The sequence below is a fragment of the Lepisosteus platostomus genome, chromosome 7 (assembly GCF_059453375.1).
Source record: "Lepisosteus platostomus isolate fLepPlt1 chromosome 7, fLepPlt1.hap1, whole genome shotgun sequence".
NCBI classification, from domain to species: Eukaryota; Metazoa; Chordata; class Actinopteri; order Semionotiformes; family Lepisosteidae; genus Lepisosteus; species Lepisosteus platostomus.
In genome coordinates, this window is record NC_142617.1 from 28,083,966 (window position 1) to 28,102,688 (window position 18,723).

At 36.0% G+C, this 18,723-nt stretch overlaps 1 protein-coding gene across 3 annotated transcripts in view; it reads right to left on the minus strand.

Moving 5' to 3' along the window:
• The window catches only part of tmprss15 (transmembrane serine protease 15), a 299,749-nt gene that overhangs the window by 101,691 nt on the left and 179,335 nt on the right, over positions 1-18,723 (minus strand). For 2 of the 3 annotated variants that reach the window (XM_088639736.1, XM_088639734.1), the window contains exons 14-16: positions 13,883-14,008; positions 3,411-3,551; positions 1,432-1,542 (exon numbers count right to left, since the gene is read on the minus strand). In XM_088639736.1, coding sequence (XP_088495862.1) covers positions 1,432-1,542; positions 3,411-3,551; positions 13,883-14,008 — 378 coding nt within the window. The remainder of the gene's footprint in view (positions 1-1,431; positions 1,543-3,410; positions 3,552-13,882; positions 14,009-18,723) is intronic. The other variant, XM_088639735.1, reaches the window with a different exon arrangement.

Here is an 18,723-nt window from a genome sequence, read left to right on the forward strand (position 1 = left end):
TTTACTCTATTACAAATTTACAATTTGTTGATAATAGAAATGTTAGGTTCTCTAAAGCTTTGTGATAGTTGACACACCCAGGCAGCACAAGATCAGCTGCACTGGTAAGATGCAACACCGAAGATATGATAATAACCTTTTAAATCTGAATGGAGATCTGAAGGGATCCCCCCCACACACACACAATAGAAGCAGGAAGCAGAAGCAGGGACCGTTGTCAGAAGGGAAGAAGGTGACTATTCATTGTTATCAAAAATGACTTAAATTCGATCATGTTGTGATATTTTGAAATATAAAAGTCAATTGATTGTCCATAATATTGCTATTCTATTTTTTTAAGAAATGTTTGTTAAAAGAAAAGTCATAGCACCAGCTGGATTTGAACACACAACCAGCGAGTTGGTAATCAGGCACGTAGACCAGTGGGCTACTAGGGAAGTCGCTTGAAAAGAGAGGTGAAACAGCCCTACACAGCCCTGTCACAGTACACTAATATAATCATATCGTTATTAATTTCTTTAGATACGCAATTCCATATTATATTAGCAGAAAAGCTTAAAACTACCACTTTTTTACATGCTATTTCACGTTAGTTAAATACTTCGATGCTTAAAATGTTTAGGGAGAAATGGAATACCGGTGTGTATTTTTTCTTTAAAGTATCGATTCCTGGAATCTGACTGGCTGACACCATTCTGAAGTGGTTCCATAATATCTGGTATACGGAAAAGAAAGCGTTGATAAAAAAGCCTGGATTCTCATGTATCTGATACAAGTATCTTTTAATACAGTCTTTGCTGTGCTCTTGAGGATATTGGGATATTTTGAGCTCTAGTTGAATGATAAGTGTCGCAGTTTAAATCATTTTCGTAGTTAGAAATTCTGAAACGCCCTGTTAAAAGCAAGGGAGTTTTTATGTCCGATGAAGTAAAAGAAAATGCCTGACAAAGTAGGGCTTGGACAGATTCCAAGTGCTTGTACAAATGTGTTAAAGAAATTATACTTTGAGTATACAGCTTGTCCAAAGTCATTCATTATTAATACTATTAGTGATAGCTTCGGTAAAGGCTTTGATGCATAAATATTTCTGATAAAGGTAGGTTGTGTACTTTTGCCCAACTGAGCAATCTTGCTTTCATAAAATATACCAACATTTTAATGACTGATGATTAACATGCTGTAATACACAGTTTAAATTTAAAAGCTCAAATGCTGTACATGAGAGGTTAAGCTTTATTGGCTCCTCCTGGCGGTTTTACAAGGTGATGCCGGATACTTTCCGGCATGACGTCAAATGACGCGATTAACCCCGCAATACTGCGACACGCCCACCAGGGTATACCGCGAAATACCCCACCCATTTTGAATGGCTGCATCTGTACCACCACCTTGTGGAATAAGAAGAAAATTACAAAAATTGTGCTTGCTTACCACAATGGGCCTCATCGGAGGCATCCAGGCAGTCTAAGTGGCCATTACAAATGCTCCCAGTGGAAATACACTGTCCACTGGAACACTGCTGGAATCCCGGACCACAGGGCTCTGAGAATAAACCAACAGAAAACAGCTTCTAATTCAAATCTGAAATAAACACCACTTGAATGGCTTCATTCAGGTTTTTAAAAGTTTGATATAACATTTGTCCCCCTTTAAAGATTTGTTAAAGCAGTATATTCATTTTTTAAAATGATTATTTTTCTTTTTATTAGCTTTTGCTTTCCCATTTGGCACTTTGTATGTCTTTTTGAGCTTATGTAAAATATTACATTTCAGAACTTTTAAAACCTGAATAAACTTAAATAAATGTGATGCATTCTAGGAAAATGTGAATCACAGAAGGAAAATGAGAATTATTAGCATTCAATAAACTATTGTGTAAACATCAATTCCTCAATATTCTGTTAAAACCATTAATTTACATTTTTTGGAGCAGGATTAAAAGGTGCAAATGAGCAGTTTATGTAAAAACTATTACGTAACATACAATTTTTATTTCCTTAATAACAGGTAACAGGTAGTCAACCCTGCTCCTGTCTCTTCTGACTTTTCTTCCAGGAAGATCTCTTTACTTCCAGACAAGAATGTAATGTCAGAGCTATTGATATCATTTTTTTGTTTGAGTTATACAGTACTTTCCAGTTTGTTTTTGGTTCTTAAAAGATTGAATGAGTTTTGCAATTGGCATCAATCACTCCCTTAGTGTCAGAAATTCATTTTCCTGAAATATAACCATATGTATCACTACAGAAGGACATTGTGGGAGTGTCTGATAAAAGTGAATAAGAATCTGTCTGTTCATCATAAATTGATTTCCTGTCAACAGCTATTAGTCTACAATATGGGTGCAAATTCAAAGATAAAGGTGAATAGAGACTGTAGTCAAAGCAAACAAAACAATTAAAGTAAACTGCCATACACAGATGGGTATAGGGAGCTAAACATTCTTCAATGTAGAGCAAAAGAGATAGAGAAGTGATTTGATTCAAGTGTATAAGATCCTATAGAGAGTATCACCCCAAGGGACTATTTAACATCCAGTGGTGAATCAACGATACAGAGTTACAATCAGAAACTCAAAGGGAATTGATTTAGCATAGAGAATTCTTTACACAAAAAGTAGCGGGTATTGGGAACAGGCTTCTCAGCTAGGTGGTTGAGGCCCTAGCTGACAGCTTCGACTGTCTAATGACTGGACACTTAAAATGACAGCTTTGCGATATTTTAGTCTTTAAGTCATTTAAGACATTTTTTGCACTTTTTATTGCAAGTTCTTCTGTAAAAGAAAAAGTCAACACCAATGATAAATACAGTTCAGTTTTAATAAAATTCACCAGACATGAGTGTTTCCTACCATTAGAACTGCATATCACTGCCTTATATATATATAATAAGCCCTTTCAGACAGAGTGGGTTTTTACCTTGCCTCTAAATGAAATTTGAACAGTAATTGTTTGCTAAATTGAAAATTATACTTAATTCATACATTTTGTTAGTCAGCACAGATCCTTTGCAAGTGTAATGGGTCATCTGAAATCAGTAATTATGATAAACTATTCTGACCACTTTCTCAATGGAGTCAATAAGAAAATCAACCAAGAATGTAATTCTGCTTAGTTTACAGGTAAATTATTTAGAGGTAAGATATCAGGTCTGATCTGTCTCAAAGGGTCCAGTTGATTTGGAGACAGTTGGCAACACTAGGATTATCTTTGCTAGTACCCAGTTATACAGCTTGGTGTACTTAACACCTCACACTTAGCCACTTTTCTTTGTCCTCAACAAACATTATAACATATTTAATTGACTGTCAATTAATTATTTATCAATTATTTTATCATTTCACACATGCACACACATTCATTTTACTAATGTTAAGATGGTTATGATTTCTCTTCTGAAAATGCCCTTACCAGGTCTGCCAAGATGAGTGCCTGTGGTGAAATTAGCATGGAATCCCTTCCTGGTTCTTGATTTGTTGGTTACAAAGAGTACTGTCATGTGATTGTTTGTAGAGAACAGGTCAACAAATGGTCCTCTTCCTGAATAAACATCTGACAATAAATGAGATATTATGTCATTATATATTTAAAAGATTCTAAAAAGGTAACAAATGAGAGTAGGCCATTCAGCACAACTAGAGAAGTACAGATGCAGCTATTCAAAGTGCGTGGTACAAACCCGTACTGCACGCAACTACCTATGTCATACCACGGTACGTGATTGGCTGGCCAAAATGACCGACAGGGGCACTCGTGGTGCATTGGTCATTAGTGGAAAGATTTAATCATTTAATCTCTTTACTTTGCACGTTTTAATCCGCTTAGTATTGAATATTTATATGACATTTTACAACTAAAGGGAAATTTTATTAGCTGAGCATAAATAGAAGAGGAGCATAATGCATCTGATGATCATAAACTATATTAATTTAGGAACATACAATCATGCAAACTGTATATTGTATACTGTATATGGTCTTGGTAGTTTAAAGAAAAAATACACACCAGTATTCCACTTTTTCCCTGAGCATTTTAAGCATCAAAGTCTGACGTGGTTATTTCAGAAACGTTTTTACATGCTCCTTCTGACCATATTACTTTTATACACTTTGTGAAAAGTGATAGTTTTAACCTTTACTGCAAATACGCTCGCTATCGGAGTAAACAAACGCATACTTTTAGAACTTGATTAATAGGGAATATAATATGGAATCGGGTATCTAAAGAAATTAATAACAATATAATTATTTTCATATACTGTAGCTCAAACAGTAGTATAAGACTATCTATTGATATGTGAATGGCTGTTTTAGTGCTTTTCATGAGACTTCGTCTAGCTATTGCCATGAGTTTTCTTTAAAAAAATAAACATCTCTTTGAAAAATTAAAATAGCACAAATTATGGACACTATATTGACATTTTTTATATTTTCATATGTTTTATAACATGTATGAAGTTAAGCCATGTATTCATAACAACAATTAATTTTGAACTGCTAATGATATTATTACTGACAATAAATATTATCGACACTATATTGAATTTGTTGGTCTTTCTAAATATCACAAAACATTCAAAGTTAAGTGATTAAAATTTTCCATGAATACTTGTGCTCGTTATCATAGTAAAAACAATCATACTTTTCAGAATTTAATTATTTAAGCAATAAGTCACAAGAATCTGTGCTATATCGTAGATAAAGTCACAGTTACAAGGTGTTTTAACTGTGACTATATCCATGACATACAGATGCAGCCATTCAAAACACGTGGGGTACACCACGGTACAACGAGTTGTAACGCGTCATTTGACGTCATACAAAAAAAAATATCCGGAATCACCTTGTAAAACTGCCAGGAAGAGCCAATAAAGCTTAACCTCTCATGTACAGCATTTGGGCTTTTAAATTTAAACTGTGTATTACAGCATGTTAGTCATCAGTCATTAAAAAGTTGGTATATTTTATGAAAGCAAGATTGCTCAGTTGGGCAAAAGTACACAACCTACCTTTATCATAAATATTTTAAGTATGCAGAAATATTTTATGCATCAAAGCCTTTACCGAAGATATCACTAATAGTATTAATAATGAATGACCTTGGACAAGCTGTAAACTCAAAGTATTACGCTGGTCCACATTATTTGTAACCGTCATTTTAAATGAAAATACTTTATTTTTTAATCAACAAAAAGTAACACCACATTATTTCGTTGATCTAACTAACAAGGACAGGACGTTAGCAAGCCAATATGATAAAGGAATAAATGACTTTTTTTGTTTATTTCTTTAGCACATTTATTTGAACATTTCCATCGATTGTAAAAGCACTAAAAATTCCAGGCTGTGCGTATATTAGAAAATATAGGACTTCTTTGAATGTGTGTCAGGCAACAAGATTTCAGGAACGGAATTATCCATTTTATAATAGGGAATATAGTATGGAATCGCGTATCTAAAGAAATTAATAATTATATTAATTTAAGGATCTAAATATCTATAAATATGTATCTATATAGCAGGTAGTATTACTGTATTCCACTTTCTTTGTAAACATGGAAAAACAGATTCACAACGCGAAGCTGTGTCACTCTTCTGTGTAAAAAATGTTTTTAATAAGATGCTTAAGAGTTAAGAATAGGAATGTTCCTGCTGTCAGTCTTAACATAAACATATTATGTAAACTATACTGTATATTGCTGGTCTTGTTAATTTAAAGAAAAAATACACACCAGTATTCCATTTCTCCCTAAACATTTTAACAATCAAAGTCTTTCATGTGGTTATTTCGGAAACGTTTTACGTGCTCCTTCTGAGCATGTTACTGTTTACTGTTCCTGACTATATTACCTGCCCTGGTGGACTGTCTTTAATAAGAAGGTTAGCCTATTCTACTCTGAGAATGTAGAGGGGGTGGAAAGTGCCCACGGTCATTTAATTACCATTACAATTCGCACTGATTCCCTTGTGAAGATATAGACATCAGAATATTCGTGCGTGGTCAAAAAAATGGCATTAAGCACTTAAAATTAATATGGTCAGTAACATGCTGTAACAAGATCGGCTAAACTGGGAAGAAAAAGCTTTCCAAGAAAATGTTTTGGATGTGAAGAACATAGATCCCCAATGCAATTTCAACCAAACCTGTTCCCACACACCCTGCCCCCACTGCAATTAGAATATACACAAAGCACTGAAATCTTTTGAGATGATGATCAGGTGTTTCCGTCAACACCTTCCAGCAGCACTCCCGTGCCCAGACGAGAGAGAGACACAAGACAAGCCCGCCAAGAGCACGAGTGAGCCAGAGCCAGAGAGAGTAACACCAAGGGGTGCGGAACCAGGGAACTATTTACATGGAAAACGGGCAATCTCCCCAGACTGTACACCAGTTTCACTGTTACCTGGATACCTCTTTATCCAGGTAACAGTTTCAGAACTTCCCCCGCCTGTCTGACTTTTTTTAACCCTTCTGTGCCTGGATTGCAATGGGTAAGATATTTTTCCAAGAAAAAAAAGAGAAATTTCACCAGAGCCTCTTCTCTTCTTGTGTCTAATTTTTAGTTTAGAAGGATTCAAGCAGGATTTTAGATGAAAGGGAGCGACCTCAATCAAGCCCAAAACATAATTGAACCTGTTCAGAGCCTACATTACATTTTAGCGTTTCATTTTGAGCAGAAGACTCTCACACCTGAAGAAGGCTTGCATTTTCTCTATTTTCTTTTAAGCATGTGTACAATGCTGTAATACAGTTTAAAATAATTAAAAGTTTAAACAGTATCAACTTAACTCCATTAATATAAGTATTGAGTGGTATTAAATAAATACAGCTTTTTAGAATAGATAACACTTTTCTAAAATGTATTAAAAAAATAAAAACGCATGTAATTAAACGTGTTTGCAATTTAAATCAAAATGGGGGTAACGGGGACACCCTCTCTCTTATTATCAACACTAGTTGATTGTGGTTCTTCTCAGATACTGTAGTTGGGCATTCAGGTACATTGCCAGGAGAAATAAAAACAGATTTTGATAGTTAATAACCACTTTTTATGTGCGAAATACAGGAGATTTGTCTTCCTCCTGATCAGCTTAGAAATCTGTGTACGCTGTAAAGTTTTTACTTCTTAATTAAACGTTTAAAATACACGTTTCGAATAGAAAAAAAAAATCTTCTGTTGTCTTCCTGGAATGTAGAACAGATCAGCAGGTCTTTGATGCTAAAACTTTGATGCTTAAAATGTTTAGGGAGAAATGGAAGACTGGTGTGTATTTTTTTAACTTAACTACCAAGACCAGCCATATACAGTACAGTTTACATACAGTAATATGTTTATGTTCCCAAATTAATATCATTTATGACCTTCAGATGCGTTATGCGTTATTTTTATGCTCAGCTACTAAAATTGTACCACTAAAGGGAAATTTCATATAAATATTCAATACTAAGCGGATTAAAATGTGCACAGTAAAGACATTAAATGATTAAATCTTTTCAGGACTGACCAACGCACCACGAGTGCCCCTGTCGGTCATTTTGGCCAGCCAATCACGTACCCCGGTGGCTCACGCGTAGTTGCCCGCAGTACGGGTTTTTACCATGCATTTTGAATGGCTGCATCTGTAGCACAGGCCTCAAGTGCCATATTGCTTTTATAAAACGGTCCCCAAATATGCAAGTGCTGTATAGAATGAATTTTAATTTAAAAAAATTATTTAACATGAAAATTAAGATGTTTACGTTCCTCCGCCTGTGAATATAGTCCCTCGTTGATACACAACACAGAAACACAGCCACAAGTACCATTAGCTAGCAAAGAGGACAGCAATTGGGAAAAAAAGACCTGCTGATTTGTTCTACATACCAGTAAGAGAACAGAATATGATTTTCCTGTTTGAAATGTGTTTTGTGAAATAAATATATTTTAAACTTTTAATTAAGAAGAATAAAACTAACAGCATACACAAACATTCAAAGCTGATCACGAGGAAGAAAGAGCACCCATTTTTTGCACATAAAAAGTGGTTATTAACTATCGAAACCTGTTTTTATAGCTCTTAAAATCATGCAATATCTAAGTTAAGCAGGAACATGTCATTATATCTCATTTTTTATTTATTTTTTTAAAACTTAAAAAATTGTTTGCCCATAGGTCCTTCCCATTCATACGAAAGGCAGTGACATCACGACGCTGGCAAGCCCTCAGTCACCTGACCAGCGGATCGCTGCATCAGAGAGAGTCAGTTTAGCTTCTGGGAAATAAATTTTCCTCCATGAAATTTTAACTCGTTCAGAGCGCCCTACATTACAAACTCCAAGCGTTTCATTTTGAGCTGAAGACCTCACACCTGAAGAAGGCTTTGTAGCCAAAATGTTGTGTTTTCTCTTTTCAGCGTGGAATAAAGCTATAACTTGTTCCTTTGCAGACAATGCAGGCTGACGCAGCTACCCACCTGAAGTAGTTACAGTATATGTATTGCAAGGCGCTCTGTTTTATTAACAGACACTTCAACTCAAGTGTTGTACAGTGATATAGATGTGGATAATGTCATCCCCATTAAAAAATGTGCTTTTCGCACAAATTCTACTAAACTAAAAATTAGATACAAGTAGAGTTTTATTGGACAATGTTGTGAGGATCTGGTGGAATTTCCTTGTAAACTGAAGAGTTATAGAGGAGACACGTATCACCTCTTTCTACACTTGTTAAAAAGAACATTCCACTCAGTGGGCGATGCATTGTTATCTCAATCACCTGCTAAGTTGTTTTACACCAGGGGAAGACAGACAAATGTTATTGTACTGTATCTGTACGGAATGCGTGTTGCATTTACAAAATTAAAGTGTTTAAAATGTATAATTAAAAAGTAAAAAAAAAAACTTACAGCTTATCAAAGATGATCATGAGGAAGTGTATTGCATGTCTAATGGTCTAACCCCATTACCCCCATTTTGATTAAAATCGCAAACGGGTGTTTAATTAAATGCCTTTATTGATTCACAATCTGACACGTAAATCCTTATCTTTGTCTTCTAAGTATCTTAATCAACTCTTAATGCAATGTAAGTCCCTTAATTAACTTTCTCACCATTTAGATTTATTTTTCCTACCACTGTGAAACAAAGCAGGGGTGTATTGTATTTCCTCATACCGGGGTAAAGTTAGCTTGAAGTTCCAAAATGATTTTGGCACGCCTGTAGCATTTTCACGAAACTTCCTAGAGTTGCAAGAACACTTGCTTTGTGTATAAAGTACATTTTGAATGTTTTCACAGCCTTCACTTTGTTGTTTTTATACCATTTTTTTGGACTACGCATGAATATTCTTACAGTATGTCCATATCTTCGCAAGGGAAACACAAAAGCCTTCAAACCAAAAACATTTTAAAGACCACGACTTGTGAAAATTTTCAGAACCCCTACATAAACGTATCAGTGAGCTAAATATTTTTTTCTGACATTGGGGGTTTTGATTGATGCACAATTACACACCATCTGAAACACTGGGACCTCTGTAAACATACATACATTCACAACGTGAGAAATACTGCTCAATAGAGTTTCATGCAAAAAACCCGTATATGACCATAAGAAGCAAAACAGCACAGTCTGTAATTACCCAGACTGTAAGCACGGGAATAAAGCTTTGTTTCATTTTTGAAACCCTTTCTTTATTTCATGTTTTCATTCAGCAGGAAAATTCTGATTCTTTACTCAACAGCTTATTAAAAACAGCAACCATGATGTTCAAATCATGATTTCCATGATTTTTTAACAGAGAAGACTAACAGCTTTGGGTTGTGAATCTTTTTTTCTCATGATTTTATTGAATGTGGCACTTCAGCATTTAAACCACAGCACCCACAATGCTGCAAGTAAGTGTTTTACACACTAACCAGGTCCTCTGACCTTTCCAAGCTTTGCTTTGGGTTATGAAACCTTTTTTAGTTTTTTTTAATTAGTTTTTCAATATGGCACCATTAGACATGCAATATACTGGGATAGTGGGGTCTTTTTCATGACTCAATAGCTTTTAAGCACAACACCCACAGTGCTGCAACTATGTGTTTCACACACTAGACAGGTCCTCTGACCTTTCCCAGCTTTGTTTTGGATTGTGAAACTGTTCTTTATTTTGTTATGTTTTTTTGAAGATAACACTACAGGTAATACACTGGAATAGGGGGGGTCTTCTTAATGACTCAATAGGTTTTTAGGCATAACATTCACAGTGCTGTAACCACATGTTTTACACACTAGGCAAACCCCCACAACCTTTTGGGTTGTGAAACTTTTCCTTATATTTTTATGCTTTTTTCCAATACGGCACCATTAGACAGGCAGTACATGAGGATAGGGGGTTCTCTTCACAAGTAAATAGCTTTTGCACAACCATACTCATTATGCTGTAACCAAGGGTTTTACACATTAGGCATGCCCACTGACCCATCACAACCCCACTTTGATATGTGAAGCCTTTCTTTCAGATACCTGGTTATTTTTTCAGATACCTTTTCAAACCCCTGTCTGATGAATGTATTGTATGAACAATGTCACAGTGGTAGGTTTTGCCACAAAGATATGTAGTGATTGATTTGAAGGAAACAAAGCATAGTTCAGTGGAAGGACTATAAATGTATCTGCAGGAGTACTGGTTCTGTAAACTAGGGAAAAGGAATCCAACAGTAATACAAAAAGGAAACACAAAAGTGTTTATCAATAAATCAAATCTTTTTTTAATTGTTGTATTCCTTATTACATGCATGCACAACCATCATAACGATAGAAATCAGATGTGACAAATTTGATGAAAAAATATGTATGCAATTCAGTGTTCTATCCAGTAATATTAAAACAAAGGGAGGAAGACCATGTCTTCAGGGATAATGTTAAAGACCATGTTGTTTGGCATACTGGAGCCAGAAATGTTTGGATTAATTAAAACAGAAAAGCATTGTGAAAGTACTCCAAAATGTGTTTCAGTTGTACAGACAGAACATAAATACTTGCTGTAAAAAAAACGTCCCAGGCACCGTCCTTCAGATGAGATGTAAAACCGAGGTCCTGACTCTCTGTGGTCATTAAAAATCCCAGGGTGTTTCTCGAAAAGAGTAGGGGTATAACCCCGGCGTTCTGGCCAAATTTCCCATTGGCCAGATTATTCCCCTCCTAATAATCCCCCTCTATGAATTGGCTACATTACTCTGCTCTCCTCCCCACTGATAGCTGATGTGTGGTGAGCGTTCTGGCAGTGGATGCTGCACATTGGTGGTGGTGGAGTGGAGTCCCCATTATCTGTAAAAGCGCTTTGAGTGGTGTTTCCAGAAAAGCAATTATAATTATTATTATTATTTCAGGTGGGTAGCTGCATCAGCATGCGTAGGCTGCAAAGGAACAAGTAATTTTTCCATGCTGAAAAAAAGAAGAAAGAGAACACAACGTTTCGGCTGTGGAGGTGTCGGTATTGAATCCTGGCCAATTCCCATCCCTGTGGGAAATAGCATTTGTCCTAAAATAAAAGCAAAAGCGGCACTGAGATCAAGAAGGATGAGTATAGAAAGAGCACAAGAATCAGAAGCTATTAGAAGATTGTTAGTGACTTTGACCAGGGCAGTTTCTGTGCTGTGAAATTGACGGAAGCCAGATTGGAGGGGTACGAAAAGGTTGTTTGTCATGAGGTGGTTATGTAACTGAAGTGTGACAGCACGTTCTAGAATTTTAGCAAGAAAGGGTAAGTAGGAGATGGGGCGAAAATTGTTAAGATTGTCGAGAGCCATGTTAGGCTTTTTTGGCACGGGGGTAGTGGCAGCTGTTTTGAGGACCATTGATACAACGCCAGTGCTCATGGAGAGAAGCTGGAGCGAAGGGAACCAGAAAAGTTGGATGACAACTGAAGAAGGCTCCACGGCCGAAACGTTGTGTTCTCTTTCTTCTTTTTTTCAGCATGGAATAAACCTATTACTTGTTCCTTATTATTATTATTATTTAAAATATTTAAAAAACTATAACTTTCATAATAATTTGAGAGTAGCTTCATGCATTCCTCTTCATTAGCACTTTACACTTCGTTTAAACTACTGAGTGAACTAGGTTTAATACAGACAGCAAGAGGAAATTCTTTAGCTGGTTGTATGTCAACTTCAACATCTATCCAACTGTGTTTTTGATCCTTTTACTTGGGCTTCTTAAAAAAAAGCAGGATAAGGTCCTCAGATTAATATATTATTAACAACTACATTAGCTAGATTGAGTGAATGGCCTCCTGTTGTTTGTAACCCTTCTAATTGTTTTAGATTCCAGGCACTATTGATAAGTAAACAGCCACCCCATACTGTACAGCATAGCATAATAGCTATCTTTGAAAATCAAGAAAACAGTAAAGAAAGTGCATCTTTTCTCAGGATAACTCCCCTCAGAAAGGAGTAACAGTTTCAGTATGCCCAAAAAACAGTATGTCTTGCATAAGTGTTAACTTTCAGAACCAATGTGAAACTGAAATAAAACACAGGAAACCCAGAGATTACTGGAAGCACCCCGATACAAGTGTATTGCTTGTCTAATAATGCAGTATTCCAAAAATTATAAAAAAAATACAGAAAAGATTCACAGACAAACACAAGGTTGTGAAAGATCAGAGGCTCTGTCTAGAGTGTAAAACACTTGGTTGCACCACTGTGAGTGTTGTGGTTTGAAAGCTATTGAGTAATGAACAGCAACCCCCTATTCCTATGTATTACCTGTCCAATGGTGCTATCTTCCAGAAATAATAAAACATTATGGAAGGGATTCACATTCGAAATCATGATGGTGAAAGATAAGAGGGGCTGCTTAGTGTGTAAAACACTTGGTTGCAGCATTTTGAATGTTGTGCTTGAAAAGCTATTGACTCAAGAATAGCATCCCCCTATCCCCATGTACTGCCTCTCTAATGGTGCCATATTGAAAAAATCATAAAAAAATAAGGAAAAGTTTCACAACCCAAAGCAAGGTTTTATATGGTGAAGGGGGCTGTCTGGTGTGTAAAACACTTGGTTGCAGTGAATTGTGAATGTTATGCTTAAAAAGCTATTGAGTCATTAAGAAGACCCCCCTATTCCAGTGTATTACTTGTAGTGTTATCTTAAAAAAATTACAAAATAAAGAACAGTTTCACAACTCAAAACAAAGGTGGGAAAGGTCAGAGAACCTGTCTAGTGTGTGAAACACATAGTTGCAGCACTGTGGGTGTTGTTCTTAAAAAGCTATTGATTCATGAAGAAGACCCCACTTAAGCAGTGTATTGCATGTCTAATGGTGCCATATTGAAAAAAATCATAAAAAAACTAAAAGAGGTTTAACAGCCCAAAGCAAGGCTTGGAAAGGTCAGAGGACCAGCTTAGTGTGTAAAACACCTGCAGCATTGTGGGTGCTGTGGCTTAAATACTATTGGCTTGTGAACAGCATACCCCTATCCCAGTGCATAGTGGCACATAAAAGCATGAGAAAAAGAGATTCACAACGCAAAGCTGTCTCAGTCTTCTGTGTAAAAAATCGGTTTGAACATCATGGGTGCTGTTTTTAATAAGCTGCTGAGTAAAGATTGTGAACTTTCCTGCTGTCAGCAGTATTGTGTATATAGTTGACCTTTAACATCACATTTTAATAGTTGCACAAACAATAAACATTCTACACTAATTAAAATTATTAATTAATCCCACAAATACAAGTTAACATAAATACATGGATATGCTCACACACCTCAATAAATAAAGCAACATAATGAAAAACTGCATTCTAAGTTCATATCAAATATCACTGTATCCAGCATATTGATGAAACAGCATCAAATACACAGTCTAGCAAAATTGTGGTGTGATCAGTAGAAGAGTTAGTGTTAGACTTACCCAATAAGCTTGAATTATCCCCTAGTCCATCTCTCACTTCAATCACATCATTAATATATTCCAGGTCAATTTCTGAGAAATGCAGTTGAATGTTTTTGCCTTTTTCTGCATTAAGATACCACACACCTGGTAGAACAGAGAAGTGGGAGACTTTTGAAAAGCCCTAGGTTTGACTGAAATATTAAAATGCTGACCTTCTAGTACTTTACTGTGTAAAAAAATGAAAATCAAAAGAAAAATAAAGTGTGGATGTATAGATCCAGCCAATCAGAATGCTCAAAGCATAATGTACCATACTGCAAAGTACAAACCGATTTATACTGCAATAGCAACAGAAAACATGGGATTCCATTTTTTCAAATACTCTGTAGCGGGAATGCTTAACATGGTGCATGTAAGCAACCTGGGCTTTCATGGGATATGCCTGGGTTTGAATCCTGGCCAATTCCCATCCCTGTGGGGAATAGCATTTGTCCTAAAATAAAAGCAAAAGCAGCACTGAGATCAAGAAGGATGAGTATAGAAAGAGAACAAGAATCAGAAACTATAAGTTAGTATAACGATCGTTAGTGACTTTGACCAGGGCAGTTTCTGTGCTGTGAAGTTGACGGAAGCCAGATTGGAGGGGTTCGAAAAGGTTATGTGTTATGAGGTGGTTATGTAACTGAAGTGTGACAGCACATTCTAGAATTTTAGCAAGAAAGGGTAAGTTAGAGATGGGGCAAAAATTGTTAAGATTATCGAGAGCCATGTTAGGCTTTTTTGGCACGGGGGTAGTGGCAGCTGTTTTGAGGACCATTGATACAACGCCAGTGCTCATGGAGAGAAGCTGGAGCGAAGGGAACCAGAGAAGTTGGATGAGGAGGGAGGAGGTATGGAAATGATATGCGTAGTGGAGAGAATGTGATGCTGGATATTGTCGATCTTAGAACTAAAGAAATCTAAGAATGTGTTGCAAGGTTTTGATGAGGCAGTCTTTTGATGGTGGAGAAAAGATGTCTGGGGTTGTTTTGGTGATTTTCCATGATGTGAGAGAAGTAGGTGGATCTAGCAGACTCTGTAGTAACCTTATATTCAGACAAGTAATCTCTCCAAGTCTGATAATGCACATATAGGCCAGAAAGACACGACCTATGCTCAAGTTTGAGAGATGCTGCCTTCATGGATCGCAGATGGTCGTTTCCCGGGGGCAGGGTGAGAGAAGGAGATGGTTAGAGTTTTTAAAGGAGCAAAGGTGTCAAGGGTAGATAAAAGAGCACTGTCAAGTAACTGTATTTTGTCCTTTTAAGAGTCAGAGGAAGAGAAACAAGATAAGGAGGACAGAACAGAATTTGCAAACCTTGCTGAAATTTACAGAGCGTGGGAGGAAAGTGTTAGAAACAGGTAATTCCAGATTGAAAAGAAGAGCTAAGTGGTCAGAGAGGCCTAGATCAAGGGGTGAGCAGTGGGAGACAAAAGAGTCACTTGCAATAATTAAACCTAAGGTGTGTCCTTTGTTATGTGTAGGGGTACAAACAAACTGAGTAAGATCAAAACATCCCAATGGAGAAAGGCAGTCTTTAGCCAGACTGGAAGACCTTGAATCGATGATAGGTAGAACAAATGATAGGTAGAACTTGTGGAGCATTAGGTATTAGTGAAACGATTGCTTCATCTGTTTACGCCTTGCATATTTATAGCAGCTTAATATGGAATATTAATATGTAATTATTAAAGTGCAATTTTAGTAGCTGAGCATAAAAATAACAAGCATAACAACTCTGAATGTCATAAAAATATAAATTTAGTATTTCAGTCACTTACTATGGTTATTTTGGAAAAGTTTGACATGTTTGTTCTGACTATATTCAATGTACGTACTTTAGAAAAAGCTATACTATTTTAACCTTTTCTATGAATACTTGCTATTGTTATTATAATAAAATTGCACTTTTTAAAATCTATTTAATAGGGAATATTAATATGTTATCATGTAACTAAAGAAATACTAAAAAATATAAATTTTAGGATCTAAAAATAATGTATTTATATAGCTTTAGTAGTACCGTATTCCAATTTCATAAACATCTGCATCAGTTTGTTTGGTTCATTCACTTTTGATTATTTTGGAAATAATTTGAAAAGTCTGTTTCAGCTACTGTATGTTACTGAGTTATAGTTTAGTACAGTGGAGTTAAGTGTGTGTCTATCACCCAGAAGGCCCCATGTTTCATATTTAACAAATAAAGACTCCTACTCTAAAAATAAAATAGTAAATAATATGTACACTATGTTAACATTTGTATTACTTTTATATAGTACTTTTATCCGAGTCTCAGGAAGGAGACTCGGAGACCTCTTCAGAGAACATGTTAGGGCTGTGAAGATTAAAGATTTCTCCAAGCCTATTGTTTCTCATTTCATCTCTGACAGCCATGATCACAGTAATCGCTCCTGTGTTCTCAAAGCTGGTTTTCCTAACTCCAACATCAGAAAGACTATAGAAACTTGTAATATATTTATATTTATACTTGTAAAAATGTTCTAATTTAAATGCACTATAGAAATTATAAGTATTAATATTAATAATGTTCTTGTCTGAGGAGGCTTTAGAGCAGTTTACAATCATTTTTATTTTCTTTGTGATGAAACTTTGAAGTGCAATGACAAATACAACCAATTGGAAATAAAATGACATTGACAATTGTAAATATATTATGATGTTTATATTGACATTGTTATTAATTTTATATATCCCTTTATCTGAGCCCTGAGCCCTGTCCCTCAAATAACAATGACTACAGTTGTTACTACAGGTACCACTGACGTCTGTTGTGATGAAATGCTTTGAGAGGATTATGGTATCCATGCTGTGCTCAGAAGTGAACACTGTACTGGATCCATATCAGTTTGCATATAAACACTGGAGGGGCACCGATAATGCAATCACCAGCATTATGCATCATGTTCTAAAACACCTAGAGGACCCCAATGCCTAGGCTCGGATGCTGTTTGTGGACTTTATACGCTGCAGGCCCATCTATTGATAAGTTGGTTGAAGCAAATGTCCGTTAGCCATAACATTACAAGATGGTACCATTCACCATTCATTTTTAACAAATCGCACACAGTATGTCAGGGTCAACAAAACTCTTTTCAAGTCACAATCTATTAGCAAAGGTGCCCCTCAGGGATGTGTGAGCTCTCCAGTTCTGTTCACACTTTATACAAATGATTGTACAAGCAGTAGTCAAAGCAACTTCATTTTCAAATTCTCAGATGATACAGTTGTCCTTGGCTTAATGCATAGAGGTAGCACCTCATCTGCATACATGTCAGAAATCCAAAGATTTCTGCAATGGTGTGACAACAATAGCCTAAAAACAATAGAAATAGTTTAAGATTCCAGAACAGTTGGTGATCACTCACAGGTAGTTATCCACAACGAACTTATCACTCAGATTGATTCATATAAGTACTTACAGATGCAACCATTCAAAATGCACGGTTCAAACCCGTACCGCAAGCAACTACCCACAGACCAACGCTGCGTACTGCGGTATGTGATTGGCTGGCCAAAATGACCGACAGGGGCACACATGGTGTTCACGGTAGTGAAAAGATATATTCATTTAATCTCTTTACTGTGCACATTTTAATCCACTTAGTATTGAATATTTATATGGAATTTTACAACTAAAGGGAAAGTTTAGTAGCTGAGCATAAAAAGAAGAGAAGCATATTGCATCTGAAGGTCATAAACAATATTAATTTAGGAACATAAACATATTATGTAAACTGTATACTGCTGGTATTGGAAGTTTAAAGAAAAAAAATACACACCAGTATTCCATTTCTCCCTAAACATTTTACGCATCAAAGTCTTACATGTGGTTATCTCGGAAAGGTTTTTACGTGCTCCTTCTGACCATATTATTGTACGTTTATATACTTTGTGAAAATCGATCGTTTTAACCTTTTCTGCGAATACGCTCGTTATCTGTATAACTATATCCATGTACTGTTGCACAAACAGTAGTATAAGAGTTGGTGGCGGGATAGCTTAAGTGGCTGATTTATAACCCTGAGGTTGTGTGTTCAAACCCAACTATTGCCATGAGTTTTCTTTTAACAAATATACATTTCTTTTAAAAACTAAAATAGCAAATATTATTGGCATTATATTGACCTTTTTTATATTTCTACACATCACAACATGTTTGTACTGTATGTACACAGCGGTACCGCAGGGCTTAGGGCGCAAATCCACGTGAGCCGAAAACGCTACATAATTAATACAGTAATATCTTCCATGTCGCATTAAGAAGTTTAAAAGGAGGAGACACTTTACACTTTAACTCTTCAGTTCACAGAGCAATTTCACCAGAGCCTCACAACATTGTCCAACAATACTCTTCTTGTGTCTAATTTTTAGTTTTTAGTTTAGTTTTAATCAAGTAGGATTTCTGATGAAAGGCAGTGACGTCAAGCAAGTCCAAATCAAAGTTTAACCCATTCAGAGCCTACATTACATTTTAGCGTTTCATTCTGAGCTGAAGACCTTCACACCTGAAGAAGGCTTCACAGCTGAAATGTTGTGTTTTCTCTCTTCTCTTTTCAGCATGGAATAAACCTTTTACTTGTTCCTTTGCAGACTACTCGGGCTGAAGTAGTGTTGTACAGTGATAACAGACGTGGGTAATGTCATCCCCATTAAACAATGTGCTTATCGCGCAAATCCTGCTAAACTAAAAGCATGTATGTCCAATGTATGTTGTGTTTGTACTTGCAAGAATAGCAATTACAAACATTAAAATCATACTTGCTTTATACTGTCCAACTGAGCAATCTTGCTTTTATAA